Source organism: Leptidea sinapis, chromosome 2 (assembly GCF_905404315.1).
Source record: "Leptidea sinapis chromosome 2, ilLepSina1.1, whole genome shotgun sequence".
In the NCBI taxonomy this organism is placed as follows: Eukaryota; Metazoa; Arthropoda; class Insecta; order Lepidoptera; family Pieridae; genus Leptidea; species Leptidea sinapis.
The window spans coordinates 27,323,906-27,340,354 of NC_066266.1; the positions used below are offsets into that span (position 1 = coordinate 27,323,906).

Consider the following 16,449-nt stretch of genomic DNA (forward strand, 5'->3'; position numbering starts at 1 on the left):
TTACATGCGTAGCCCAATGAAAAAATGTTTTTTTTTTTGTGATATTGATGAATAAAACGACACAAGATTTGTGTTATATGAATAATCATTTTATTCTTAATATATAAAGAGAAAAAAAGTAACTAACTTAGTTTTACACTATAGTTTTATGGCACAAACAATAAACTTTAAAAAAATCAACATTTTTGGGCTTCTTGAGATCAATCAGTATTTTATTGATATTAATAAATGTTTAGATAGTATTTATCAAAATGTAGAACTATGTCTTAATCCATCTCTTTGCATTCAGGGCACAACAGCACCTGATGTTCGGTACAAACTGGCTTCATGCAATTCTCCCATCGTTTGCGAGTGGAATAGGCATATTGAGTTGTGTCGAGTTCTCGGTTAGTCCAAGAAGCAATCTTGCTTTCAATTTTATACCCCTTGGTATATTTTTCTGCGATATGCGGTACTCAATCAATGGTCTTGCAAGTTCGAATGCGACTTCCAATCCTATTGGGCCTGGTGGGCAAGCGACAATTTATCATGTTCTTGTAGTGCAAAGCGGAAACTTACTCCATTCTGTACCATTTCGGGACTGGTAATTTGCCAATCTGAACAAAGGAACATAATCATCTTGAGAATCTTGGTTTGCACCTTCATCTGCAACTTCAGCCTCTCGTTCACTTTCTGAATCGTGTGAAGAATCCTAAGATAGATGTCTCAGCCTAGTAGGATCTTCTTCTTCTCCTTCACTTTCAGTTAAATGGTCACTGTCTTGGTAATTTTCCATCACCCAGCGTAGTATTTGGTCGTTAGAGGCCATAATTATCTAAAAACGTAATAAAACTAAGTATTTTAACTCTATAAATGTAAAAAATACACTAACAGAAAATGTCCACAAAATTTTTGTACATAAATATGCATAACAATAGAGATATATTCCGATAATTCCATTATACATGGTATTTCAAAACTTACCTAGAATAGTCGCGCGGGGTACAGGCGTAGCCCAGCACTTTCACAGCCGTCCTGCGCAGGCGTCCGTGTGCCGCGGTGATCGGCACGATACTGATCGACGAAGACGTTCGTAATTGAGGAATACACGGGAGGGGGTTGCGGTGAAACGACGCGTTCGGGATTTATTCAACAAAATAACACCTGGGTCTACACTTATTTTTTTTGGCCCGCGCGCCCACTCTAGTGTTAAAAATGGCTCTGTCATAAATCCTATTACTCCACAGCTGAATATCTAAATGAACCGACAGTCTGGGACTAGATTATAATTATTTTATAGCAATGACAGTACAATATTTTATATTTTTACTAAAATGCGCTTGCGCGATTGTCCTATGGCATAATGCTGTAGGTATGCTCCAGATACACTAGTATAGAGATCCTGTTATTTTTATTTTATTATTATTTTACTAGCTGACCCAGCAAAGTTGTATTGCTATACAGGATGTCCCAGAAAGAATGGATAATCCTTGAACCCCTTTTTTTTGCAAGTAGGTTCATAATGGTTTTGCACAAAAATAAAACCGAAATTATTTGCCAAGAGGGAAAACTTACAGCAAGGAACAGTGTTTACCTTGCAATTAATTTACGGTCTTTCATCCGATGTCAATTTACAGTTGAAGCGACTGGATCATTCGTGGAACGAATCTTAAGCGACTATCAGTGTGGGTTCCGAATAAACCGGTGTACATTCGACCATTATTCCTCCTTAAACAATTAATGGGGAAGAAATTGGCATACGCGCAGAGCATCCGAGTCCTTTTTGTCGATTTTCAAGTAGGGGGCCCTGTATACGATTCTTAAAGGCTCTTTCAGATCCAGATAAACTTAGTTTTTTTTGGGGAAGAGAAAAATACATTTACGTATTGAAGACCCCGAAATGGAGTCTATATGCGGCCTTGGGTGTAAACACCCCCTACTGACTAAAAACCTCCTCTGTGCTGATAGCTCTAAAGCCTTTTACAGCGAGGCCGTACGTTGAATTTGTTGATATGATAAAGGTGGGCTCTGGAGGCAGTAAGATACTTGTTCGACTTAACGACGAACTAACGATGACTTTGATGCGATTACCGGACTGAAGCAGTTCTGTGTAAAACCGTTATATTGACGTGTCTCCGGAATATTGTATTGTGTCCGGGGATCGAACGTTACCTGAATATCTCGTTTTGATTTCTTGAGCGGAGGTTCCTCTTATTGAGATGCTTGAAGAACTGCTGGAGCAGGAAGAGTCCTCTTTCCCTTGTCTTTCCCTCTCGATCGTCGGCGAATAAGAAACGATGGGTCGGTTTGCCTTGATGGCTTCGTTGACCTCGCTAGGCGATTCATTTCGGTACTATCCCAGTATAATAAATCACACAAATCCAACAATACAGATATGTATTAATGCAATATTAGTTATGCTAACACTTTGTAAAACAATATCTCAGAATATTAACGGATTATTATAATATTATTTGATTTCGACCATACGTGGCTTAAGTACTCAACGTTATGATTTTAAAATTTGATGACATATTCCATAGACCGTAAATAAATTACAAGGTATACACTGCTTCTTGATATACTATGCTGTATGTCTTCTGGAGGCACATCAATTATATGTTTATTATGGCAAAACTTCCAAATTAATTGTTTTATATCAAATTATATATGCGAAAATATATTAAACAAAAAACAATTAAAATGTGCTGTGGCTCGTTAATTTTTTTATTATATGTTACAGTTAGAGAAGCAAAAACAGAAGGAAGAACTCAAGAAATCAATGAAATGGAAGACAATAATTGTAAAATTAACAGAAAAAAAGTTACTGATATGACTGTGACTAATTGTGAAGAAGAAAATGATTTAGAAATCATCAAACTCAATTTCTCGACGATTAAAAAGCAGAATGTAAACGTTCAAAAAAAGGATAAAATTATTCATTCAGATGTAAAAGCGCACTCGTGCAGTATATGTGGTAAAAGTTTCAATTTGTTACATCATTTGAAAGCGCATATGATCATACATACTGGTGAAAAGCCGTATTCGTGTTTGGTATGTGGCAAGAGATTCAATCATTCTAGCTCTTTTAATAAACATAATAGAATACATTCTGGTGAAAAGCTGTATTCGTGCCAAATATGTGGTAAGGGTTTCAATCAATCTGGTAATTTGCAGACACATTCCATAATACATTCTGGTGAAAAGCCGTATTCGTGTAATACTTGCGGTAAAAGATTTATGCAATCTAGCAATTTGAACCGACATATCAGAATACATACTGGCGAAAAGCCGTATTCGTGTAATTTATGTGGTATTCGTTTCTGTCGTTCTGGTCAGTTGAAAGCACATTCAGTAATACATACTGGTGAGAAGCCGTATTCTTGTAATATTTGTGGTACTGGTTTCAGTGAACCTGGTCATTTAAAGACACATACAATAATGCATACTGGCAGAAAGCCGTACTCGTGTAATGTATGTGGTAAAGGTTTCACTGAATCTGGGTTTTTGAACAGACATATGAAAATACACACGGGTGAAAAGCCGTATACGTGTAATGTATGTGGTAAGAGTTATAGTGAATCTGCTTATTTAAAAGTACATGCGACAATACATACCGGTGAGAAGCCGTATTCATGTATTACTTGCGGTAAAAGATTTAGTCAATCTAGTCATTTAAAACAACATAATAGACTACATACTGGTGAAAAGCCGTATTCCTGTGATATATGTAGTAAGAGTTTCAACGATTCTAGTAATTTAAGGAAACATAAAAAAATACATACAGCTGTAATGCAGCTTAAGATGTAAAATTTTTATTGAAAATAAATGCTTGGTTATATTATAGTATTTTGATTTAATTATTCCTCATTATGCGTTCACCACAAAGCGCCATTTTGTGTCAATTTTAACTTTTTTTTTAGTAGTTAAAACATGGACGAAGTACTAAAATCGTCAAGAAATTGTTCGAAGGCCTATTACACTGAACGGTGACTATATCATGAATTCTGTGCAGTTTATAATAAAAAGATAGAGGTCTCTTTACACATTTTTATGAGTTCGGCACAATACACAAATAGGAAGAATTCGTCATCAAAACTGCAATTGTTTTGTAATGAACAACTTCCAACGGTTTTGTGGCGCTTAACCTTTGATCATAATCCTTATGTTGGCCGTAGCTTAGGACTTTTTGGTATTTATCGTACAATTGACAATTAATACGTACAACTTCAAATTAGGATGAAAGTCAAATGGTCCTGAAAAAACGGGCGCATGAGCGACTGTCCCTCCATTCCCAATCTGTGGTATCATAAAGAAAAGTCACTTATGTTATAGTAACCTTTACAATATAAACGTCTTTTAAGAATTCTTGTGAATTTCGTAATAGGTACATATGTTTTGAAACTTTTCTGGGATCTTGTTGTAAACGCATAAACATCACCCCACAATAATTATCGAAAATCGCGCCTTATGTGGACTTTGGTAGTGATGTTTAGGCATAATTTTGCAATTACGTTTGTGTTGGCGTTGAGTTACGGAACGCACGCTCGAACGTCGCTCTTACAGATACCCCTTTTGTGTCATCGTCGAGGTCTGCCATTTATTAAGCAATCAATTCAGTACGAAAGCGATCTTTTCGAGGGCGTTACGTTGTACGGGCAGGGAGAGTGGCTGCTGTCCCCCCCCCTATAAAATTCAGGAATGCTTACAAACCGTACAGAATACTACGTGGGTAGCCTATTAATTAACAAAAAAATGTTTTTTCTATTGGCTATATATATATATATTAGATTTTACTATAATTTTTTGGCCTCAACAGGGTTACCATTTCTGAAAAAAATCCATGCCTGGCTTACAAAGTAGAAATGCCCGATTCTCATTCTCAGGATTTTAATGTAGGAGGAAAAACCATATGACTGAATGAAATTTTTATCTAAAAATATCAATTTTCACATACATTTCAGTAGGTTATGAAAGAATCAGGCAAATGTATTGTCGCGTAGTAACGCTTAGACGTACATTACGAGAATTGTCTAACTTCATGTCGTGTAGCAACGTACATGACGAGAATTGTCAAACTTCAACACATTGATAATTTCAACAGCTCCGGCAGCAATACTCGTGGCTCAGCGGAAAAGTGTTTACTTTAGACGCTGTAGACCCGGGTTCGATACACCTATGGATACCGTATGGAATATTTTGGCCTTTGTAAAGTTAATGGAAATTTCTAGTAAGTTCAGGATCAAATAGAACAGAGTAAAAAGGATGGAAAATGTGTAAACAAAATAAAAATAGTTAAAATAAATTTCTAGTACAATTTAAAAGAAAAAAAAATTATCATTTAAATTTTTTTATAATTAAAATCATTTTGAAAATAGAACAGAGCCGTACTAAGCGTGGCCTTCGGCAGTTCGAGTTCAGACTCAAAAGGGAAAGGAAGGAAGAGAAGAAGTAGTAGTGGAAAGTGATTAGGCATAAAAGGCATTTATTTTCTCAAAATTGATTCCTTTAGAATTCTTTTTGATGTCATTTCTTATACTACTAGATACTACTACCGCTTCGGAAACAAATGGCGCTCTGAGAGAGAAGAAGCGGCGCAAGAAACTCTCCCAGTATTCTTTTTTTGCGCTCTTTTCAATAAAAATATACAATATTGTACAGTCATTTCTATCGCTATAAAATAATCACAATCTAGTCCCAGGCTGTCCGATCATTTAGATATTAAGCAGTGGAGTAATAGGATTTACGACAGAGCCATTTTTTTATAAAACATTTAAATTTATTTATAGATAATGCCTGAACAGTGGCTGGGACTTTATTGTAGAAGTGTATACCCTTAAAGCTATTATGTATCTTATGAAGCCTACTAGAATTAGTTACAAGCAATCCCTTATTTCTAGTGTTATAATAATGAAAATCACTATTAAGAGCAAAAAGGACGATTTTTGTGAACATATATTAAATTTTCATAAATGTACTGACAATAAACAGTCATAATATTTATTTCTTTAAATTTTTCTTTGAGAGACTGTCTATATATATATTTAGAAGAAGATAGAAGAGAACTAGTGTTCGGTGCGATGTGACTCGTTCCTTTAAACGGAGTTATTATTTCCAATCCCTGACCCACTCTCGTGTCAGTATTATGATTAGTTTTACATATAAAATTAAAAAAAATCACATTCCGACTGATGGACTAGTATTATGGTCATGAAATAAGTAAAAAAAAATCACAGAAGGGACTAGGGAGTCACGGGATCATCCGTTAGTCGGACAACTAATTAATTTTATTCGTCCGATTGACCGAAGACTAGACACTCGAAAATGAGTGAAAACTAAGAAAAATTGAGGACGATAGTGCAGTCACCACTGAAAAAGCCTAGGTGGAAAAAATATCAAACATGACAGGTTTTACTTCCTGGTAACCTTGCTGATAACATAATATGATTAATAACAATTAACTTACAAAAATGTTTCGCAAAATGATACTAATTATTATAATTTAACCTATGCTAAACAATATTATATTTGTATGTTAATACTCATTACGATTAAAACTTTATTTAGATTAAAAAAAGAAGTTTCTTTAAACCAAGGCAAATGGGGCACACCAAGGAAAAAGCGTCCTCGTAAACTTTCTCTGTCTAATTTAGACAGTTTTGATATATCTCTTAATTTTATTGTATTAAGAAACAACTTCCAACACTAAGAAGCTCCTTATCCATGTAACCCCAATGCTATTGAATTGATATAGAGTATAGACCTTGGTAGAAAGTAAAATTGCTAGCAGAAATTTAGCAGCGGACAACGCAAAAATAGAGCAGTTAATAATAGACTATTTTTCAGGGGTTACAGCAGAAAACTGGACAAAGTGAACAGATTACAGTTATAAAGAGAGGGATATAGAATATCAGATACTTACTGCATTGAAACTGTTTATTATCCAGGTTTGTGATGGTGACAGCAGCTCGGATGATACTTATGATTCATTTTCTGGAATTGAATATATTTTGGAATCTGACTTTGATTATGAAGCCGAAGAAATATATATTCATTAAATTTAAAATTAAACTATCAAAACGATTTTCCACATAATTTTAATGTTGCATGACTATTAAATTTCCCGCTAATTTCGACTGTCACGACTCGCTGGCCAGACTCCGACTATTCAAAATTCTTAATATTGGTTTCATTAAGATCCGCCTCGGTATTTAATTCTTATATTAAATTCAAGGCCTTCCCACTCCCCATTTTCAAATAACACTTATGTCCACCCTTTAAAGTAGAATATCTGTCTCATTTTATAACCTAGAAAATACTTTGACTTTAGGAATTACTAAACACTGCCCTGAAGCCAATTAAATTCCATTCTATCTTCTGATTTGTCAGATTAGGTGAATCTGTACACTGACGCATCTTAATTATCCAACAATAGCTGGGTTAGTTCAGCAGTTTGGTTTCCAAAGTCCCATATAATTTTTAATTACGTAAATCCTCCGCAGAACTTCATCATTACTGACGAATCAATTGCCCTGTCAGAGGCGGTGTCGTATGTTGAATCACATAAGATCAACAAGGCTATAACCTTGTCAGACTCATTCAGGTGCAATAATAAATCTAACGAAAAATCCTTTTAAATCTTCAAACGACTTCATAATTAATTTAAGAACAAAGGCATCCCTGTATAGATTTCACATAGTAGGATTTTAAGTTGCATTAGCTTGGATACCTGGCTACCTAGGGATTACTGGCAATGAAATAGCAGACTCGTACGGCACAGACGCGATTTAGTCTATTATTAAAATTTAATTTCTGTTTCCCTCGAGATCTACGCGCTATGTCTACACCCTTTCTAGCTGAGTGTTATAAGGCAAACTACAAAACTAAAGGTAAATTCTATTCTATTCAACCATTTATCCCCCAAAGCCCTTGTTTCATAAAAAAAAATTAGGTAAATAGTCCACTTCCCATAACATACGACTTCGCTAGGGGATTGTCTGTTTTGCAATCTTCTTGGCCAAGAACCGGGTAAGGGACCATTCTATATGTGAAGGTGTCCTCGAGGAAGGTACTCTGAAACATATTTTTTATATTTGCTATTACTCTAAATTGTCAGTTCCTTTAAATATGACCTTCTGCCGCAGGATATCCCTCGCCCGATCAACATTCCCTTCCTTCGCACTTAAAGGGGAAAGGTCCCCTTTCCTAATGCTTCCTTACAAATTTATTTCTCGCAATAATATTAAATTTTAGTTTTTATCCTCCACACTTTGTACGCTTCTATTAGACACATATTCCTACTTACATTCACACATTTCTGCCATGCTAACAAGGCAGCTAGAATTAATAAATTATGGGTGCTTAATACTAACCGTACTACGTCTTTTGTTGCCTATCCTTCACTTCACAAAAGGAAGCCACAGCTATATCAACCGATCATTTCAATTTACTTTGTTCTTTCTGCACTTTAATCAATTTTTATAGTTAAAAAATGAAAATCCTATCTACTCTGACGTATTGAATTGTCGGAAAGGAGCCATTAAAAAAAAAGAACAAAAAATTTAAGTCTTGGTAAAAAATATTTATAGACAGTAGTCTGTGGTAAAAATGTTTCAATCATCGTGTGATCGTAAAAGTTGGACCGTGGACGTAGTGTTTAAATTCTCTTTGGTAAAAGTCTTTTGCGGATTTGTTTTTGTGTAAATACTAAATATCTATTTATTTAGTTACTGTGCAATGTGTGAATATTAATAGTTAAACAAGGATGAAAAAATCAACAATATTTATATAAAATTACAATAGCTATTTTATAGTGTTTATAAAATAAAGCAATTTTTTATTCGGAATATAATAAGTTTGCATTAATCAGCCACTTTGTACCAATTAAATATAAAGACTTTATAGAAAATGCATTGACATGCCACTTGACCTATTTTTACGGAACCTCCAGTATTAGTATAGAATATATACACTCCAAATGTCTACTACTAGGTACTAGGATTTTCAATATTTCTGAAAAATGAAATAGGAAATATTATATTTTCCGTAGACTGTTGGCATCTGATAAAACGATGAATAGACACTTTATTGAAATAGAGATTAAGAAGGAAACTGAAGAAACAGGGCAGGATTTACATGGTAATAGCATATTTGTTTTTCTGTCATTATTATAATATTATACAATTTTAGGTGGCCTGTGCAGAACTAGTCAAAAATAAAGTTAGACTGGCAAACTAATTAAGACTTAAGACAGATAGAATATTAGAAGCCATTTTATCTGAGATTCTCTTAAGATAACTTTATTTAAATTATAATATCTAGGCCTCGTCTGAAATTCTCCCTTTGAGCCATTCTTATTCAGAAAATAAGCTCACTTAAAAGTTAGTGCTATTATAATATGCATTGTTATAATAGATACAAAATAAAATCAATAGTACTATATATATATCAATATTATGGAGTTATAATATTTTGATAGCATTTAAAAAATATATAGGGGTATATCCCCTTATAATTATTGAATGGGTAAGAGCATGAGTTTTTAGACGGCTACCAAAATAGAGGAGCTTCAATTGGAATGTCTAGGACATCCACCACAGATGCCTTGCTCCAGCAGATTATGAAAAATCAAACTTCTTGCAAGGGAAAAAATTCAATTCCGATGGGGTGGTTAAACATTTTATTGGTTCCCGTCCAAATGTTTTTTTTAGTAAAGGTATCAATAAACTATGTTTAAAATGGCAGAAGTGCATAGATAGCAATGGTACATACTTTAATTAATTAAATATATTTATATATATATAAAAATTGACTATGTTCCAACCATACAAAACACAAATTTCATATGTAAGGACCTAATATATAAATATGAGCTAAAAAAATTTATAACTGAACTGATCAACAAGCAAGTAATTATCTAAGTTTAACCGTTTCTTGGACATTGCAACATTACTTTATTTTTCTAAAACAAAAGAATTTTTCTAAAATAAACATAGCCTAAGTTACTCCTTATTAAATAAGCTACCTGCCAATAAAAGTCCTGTCAAAATTGATTATGTATAGATGTAGACTTCATATATATACCTGTATAGTTAATATTAAATTATTGCACATAAAAGATATTGTTGAATGGGAATTTTTGTATTCTTTGCTCAAATCAACATTGTTTTCACGGTTTTTAATTTTGAGAACATTTACACCCATTTTTTAACAGTGAATCTGCGTCTAGAAGCCACACATTCAAAACTACTTAACACACTTGCCAGTCAGAATATCACTTTGTAACTGAATAATAAATTGAACTCCAAAGAGTTAAATGACTTACATACAAGTGATTCATTAAAAACAGTCGCTATACCTTAACTCATTGTTACATCCAAAGACGCTATAGCCATGTGAATTTTGTACTAAATAATACTTTTAATTAAAGGAACTTAGATTACTACTTACTTTAATGTCACTATATAGCTAAACTATCAATCCTTCACGGTTTCGCTCGCTTAGATACCAAAAAATTACAAACATACATACAAAAAAAGTGTACACACTTATGTATGCACACAAGAAGTTATATTTCTTTGGCCTAAGCAAAAATCATTAAAATGCTTTATTCCTCATGCTATTCTACATTTTTAGAAAGAACAATTTTGTAAAAATCTTGAAAAGATGGCAATTAATTATTAAGAATGAATACGGCTGTATATGGGCTTGAACCCTTTGCCTGTCCTAGTCATGCGTGAAGAAACAAAAAAAACATGAATGACGCAAACATCAGAAAATTTTAGGAACCAACTTTAAAAACACAAATGTTTACTATAAAAATAATATTATAGTTTAGATAGTATGAGACAGCTAAGGCGTAATAAATGATCCACTATGTTTAATTTCAGATGTCAGAAATTCGCCAGAACATCCTAATGAAGTGGAGACACATCAAACAAAAGATGACATGATACATGAAATTTTTATTAAACAGGAGTATGAAGTGGAGGTAGATGCAGTGGAGAATGAGATACCAGGTAATGACTATACAATACTAGCTTCATCCGCACGGAATAGTAACTTTTTATTTTTTTTAAATACTTTGCCAATAATACACATATAAATTGCTGTGGTTAAAATAATAAATTTCCTTTTTTATGGAAAAGAGGGACACCAGGGCCTCTTGAAACACGAGAGGAATCACAGGAGCGTTGCTAGCCTTTAAGGAACGTGTACGCGATTTTTTTGAAGGTACCCATGTTGCACTGTGGAGGACCCCCTCACATCCAGATGGTGGGGATGATATCCTAACTTGTGACGTGTCGTGCGAAGGTGAAATTCGGCGACAGGAATCAGGTGAAACATCTCTTCGGAACACTCCCCGTGATAAATGTGGTAGACGACACACAATGCAGCCGTTCACAGAGCACTGGGCCCCTGACAATTCGGTCTGCTCTGCTTTGCATGCGGTCAAATGGCTTTCCTGAATCTTTTAAGCGTTCGATTTTTGTACCAAAAATAATAATAATAATAATTAAAATCTAATTCCCGCGTGACTTTGTTTGGACTTCCATACGAACTTTCAACCCCACACTGGTTGAAATTTCAAAAATGTTAGAACAAACATTTATTTATTACTTATCAACTGTCTAAATGCAAAGTTTCATGGTGTCTCACCTTTGATAATGACGACCTACCCCCATACAAACTGCCACCCCCTTATTTTTAATGCTGAAAAATCCTCATGGAAAGCCGACAGTCGCGGGGGGGCGCTGTTGGGTTATCCCGGACTCTTACCGGCTAAAAACCACGTGTCATCCTAACAACATGTACCAAGACTTTATATGCAATTTAGAGGTCCATGCACAATGCATGTTTCACTTCTGACATGTGTACTTTGTACGCGTCTTTTTTAGTTATATATTGCTAAAATTATTATTTTAGCCTGTTCTCCGGACTGGCAAATCAAATCAGCAGTACAAGACCAATCACATGACGATGTGTTGCCAGTCGACCAGGACTGTAGTGAAGAGGCCAGAGTGAACCTAATGAGATTGAAGGACATTAGTCATAGTGGTGGTAAGATTATGTCTTTATATCCTTTTTAGTACCTACTTATATTATAATGTATGTTTGTTTCTTAAGCTTTTTCGCCTATGCCAATTTTGATGAAATTTGGTACAGCGATAGACTAGAGTCTGTTAAATGTGTCTAAATTGTGTCTTTAAATTTAATTTGTGTAATTAATGCCACAAATGAGGATTATCACTATAAATTATAACAAATTGTTTCACAAATGATTTAAGTATTCTTTAGTGTTAATTCCGCCAATATTTGTTTTTAAAACAATTCGACTCATGCCAGATTTTGGCGAAACAACACGTCCTGAGGAGAGACGAAACACGTGTCGAATTGTTTTAAAAACAAATATTGGCGGAATTAATTAAATTAAAGAATACTTAAATCATTTGTATAATTATGGATTTCCGCAAAGTAACGCCTAATTCAATAAATTTTCACAAATTGATTCATTATGGACAAAAACATTGAACTTAGAGTTTCACTAAAATTTCGCATCACAAAAGTAATTTCGTGTTCGGAGACACTGAAATGTTACAGAGAGGTTATGATGAATTGACTTTATCGAACATGCACAGACAAAACATAAAATCAAAATCAGCTTAGCAGAAACAATGTCATTAATCTATGTTTTAATTTGTTATAGTTAAATCAAAAACAAGAAGGCGAACTATTAAAAACTGTAAAATCAAAAAAGTTACGTACAGTAATTGTGAAGAAGAAAGTGATATTGATGTTGAAGGACACGATAAACAAAATTTGTCTATGATGAAAAGGCAAGATAAGCAAGTTCAAAAAACACATAAAATATTACATTCAGGTGAAAAGCCGCACTCGTGTAACATATGTGGCAAAAGTTTCAATTATTTATGTCATTTGAAGAAGCATAATAGAACACACACTGGTGAAACACCGTATTCGTGTAATATATGTGGTAAAAGATTCGCTCAACGTTATAATTTGGACAGACACAATAAAACCCATACTGGTGACACGCCGTATTCGTGTAATATATGTGGTAGCAGATTCAAGCAATTGTATAATTTGCACAGACACAATAGAATACATACTGGTGAAAAGCCGTATTCATGTAGTACATGTGGTAAAAGATTCAGTCAATTTATAAATTGCCACAAACATAATAGAATACATACCAGGGAAAAAACATTTCGTGCAATTAAATTAATTGCCTCATAAAAGTACGACAAATTACATTTATTAATAATTTTGCCACTTAGTGTTTCTTTTGTCCCGAGCCAGCAAGGTTTTGCCCCCCAGAGTGCATGGGGTAACCTTTTGTAAGTAACAATGTAAGGGCCATATCATAGGCAGTTGGAGAGCAAAGGCTAAAGAAGAAGAAGGAGAATACTGCATCAAACTGGAGGAGTCAAATACCTCAATACATCCCATATTTGATAAAGGGCCTATCCAAGTGTCATGTGAATAAATCATTGCAAATTAAAAACATTTAACCAGTGTATAATATAGCATAATTTGAATGTTCATTAATGGTTTGCAGTACCGGATTAAACATGTGCGGGGCCCTTAGCAAACTATTTCAAAAAGCCCTTGATCTGTAGTGGAACTTGTCGGTTACCAAGTATGTATCTAACGTGGATTATCTGTAGGAAAAGTTGTAGATTCATTTTTGTGACATCAAGTAAAGTTGATATAACACATCTTAAGAGAATTCGCTCAAAAAATTACGGTCAGATATTGAGAAGGCTTAAATATACGGGGCCCCTTTTTATGCTACTGTTGCTTCGTGGCTAATCCGCTACTGATGGTTTGGTGCTATTTAATAAAAACTACTTATTTTGCGAGCCGAAATACCTATGTCGTGTCATATAATATTTTCTCTCAGCGTTGTTAGAATGCAGACTTCTTAGGCCTGGAATACACCAAAATGAAGAGGAGCGGAGACGAGAGGAGATAAGCCATGTAGCTGTCAAGTTATTTCCACCAGAGCTGAGAGGAGATGTGAGCTGTGTTTATAGCAACACTTTCGGGTATGCGGGGAAAAGGGCACCTACACACATGTCCGGCACAAAATTCTATAGACGAATGAGGCATAAAAGGCATTTATTTTCTCAAAATTGATTCCTTTAGAATTCTTTTTGATGTCATTTCTAATAACTACTAGATACTACTACCGCTTCGGAAACAAATGGCGCTCTGAGAGAGAAGAAGGGGCGCAAGAAACTCTCCCAGTATTCTTTTTTTGCGCTCCTTTCAATAAAAATATACAATATTGTACAGTCATTTCTATCGCTATAAAATAATCACAATCTAGTCCCAGGCTGTCCGATCATTTAGATATTCAGCAGTGGAATAATAGGATTTACGACAGAGCCATTTTTTTATAAAACATTTAAATTTATTTATAGATAATGCCTGAACAGTGGCTGGGACTTTATTATAGAAGTGTATACATTTACCCTTAAAGCTATTATGTATCTTATGAAGCCTACTAGAATTAGTTACAAGCAATCCCTTATTTTTTTTTCTAGTGTTATAATAATGAAAATCACTATTAAGAGCAAAAAGGTGACGATTTTGGTGAACGTATATTAAATTTTCATAAATGTACTGACAATGAACAGTCATAATATTTATTTCTTTAAATTTTTCTTTGAGAGACTGTCTATAATCAAGCTGATATATAGCACGAATTGAGATATCTCCTCTCCTCTCCGCTTGATCCATTTCCACCGAAGCTAAGCCGAGAGGAGATCTGATTGGCTATCAAAATACATCTCCTCTCCTTTTTGGTGGATAACGCGCCTTACGGGGTTCAGATAAACGATCAAAACACATGATCATATTAAAAAATCTATTATTACAGATATTTTACAAAAATATACCACGACAATAATAGGTCGGAGATAAAGTCTTTCTAGTTTACTACTACTATATTATACATACCTACTTGAATAAACTTTGTAACAAAATCTCTTTGGCTGTATTATTCAGCCCTGGCCGGTTTTGATGACATTAAAAAGGTTAATTTAATAAAAAATTGCGATATGTTGTTTCCAGCTATTTTCACTTGTTTTTTCTGACAAAATAAATGAATGTAATAAAGAAATACCTACTGTATATTTTAAAATTTTACTTTAAAAGAGAAAAAAATGCAAGGCAAGACGCGATAAAAATTTGTGAAGCTTATCGACCTAATGCAGTCCCAGTAGAAGTATTAGTATAAATCTTTCATCGATAATTTACACTAATGTCTTACGAAAATTCGATCAGGCCACGTGTCCTGACGCGAGTGTAACATTTTATACCCATCCCAAGAAAAGTACTCAACTTTTCATATAAAATATGTAGATACTTTTTTAGCCAACCTATTAGATTCTAATAAACACTTAAAACTAATGAATATATATATAAATATAAATAATAATATAAATTACGTGAGACGTTGTTTGTCCGCGATTGACTCCTAAACTAATGAACGGATTTGAATGGGGATTACTTCATGGAGTGTAGTTTGGTCCAACTTGAGAGATAGGATAGTTTTTATTCGATTTGGGACCCATAATTAGTTTTATTTTCAATATTTGTTTTGTATGGACATTTTCTCTATGAAAGAATTTAGTGACGCACGGTTTGAGAGTTCCGCTGTGAAACAATTTCATTATAACAACAGGGAGCATTTTTTACGAAATAATTCTTGATGTTTTGAAATATTATTGGCAAATTCCTATAAAACAGTATTTTTTTATTATCTACAGAATAACGTCTGTCTGGGCAGCTAGTAAAATATAACTCTCAATATTCTAACTGTGACAGCGACAGAACTAGATTTTTGTCACTATCTGCTTACTACACTTAGTAATAATACATGGAATGGTATAGTTTTTTTTCATGCTGTTTGATACTTCAGAGTTCAAAATTTTGTAGTAGTATTTATTGCAGTATTTTGACATTATATTCTTGGTCTAGTAAATAAGATCAAAAGGGTTTTTTTATAACAAATTGTAATACCACCTACCAAATATTGACAAACATCCTAACCTAACCTAAAAATATGACCGCAGATATACTCACGTGACCAGTCATATGTTCCGCGTTACACAACCTCACAGCAAAGCCGAGCGTACTCTACTAAAACGTGTTGATTACTATTCATTCAATTTTAATCAATGAGCAACAGGAGTGAATGCTCATTCACATCCGCCGTTCGAGCATCGACGCGAGCTTACACAACGGCTCGCTGGCGTGCTTACTGCGATAGCATTAGTTTTAGAGCGAGATAGAACACATTATATTAATCTCAATTCTTATTGAATTAAACGTTTAACTATTGGTCAAAATGTAAGCTTTAGTATTGGAGTGTAATTTCTAAACTTGTAAATATTTTTTAAGTAACAATTGTAATTGGTTAAATAGTTTTAAGGATTTTGT

The 16,449-nt window shown here is 34.0% G+C and overlaps 1 protein-coding gene across 1 annotated transcript; it reads left to right on the plus strand.

The window, feature by feature from the left end:
* Positions 1-882: 882 nt before the first annotated feature.
* Positions 883-3,821, plus strand: LOC126975097 (zinc finger protein 239-like). Its single transcript, XM_050822916.1, has one exon. The coding sequence runs from the start codon at positions 2,650-2,652 to the stop codon at positions 3,787-3,789; it is 1,140 nt and encodes a 379-aa protein (XP_050678873.1). The 5' UTR covers positions 883-2,649; the 3' UTR covers positions 3,790-3,821.
* The last annotated feature ends 12,628 nt before the right edge of the window (positions 3,822-16,449 follow it).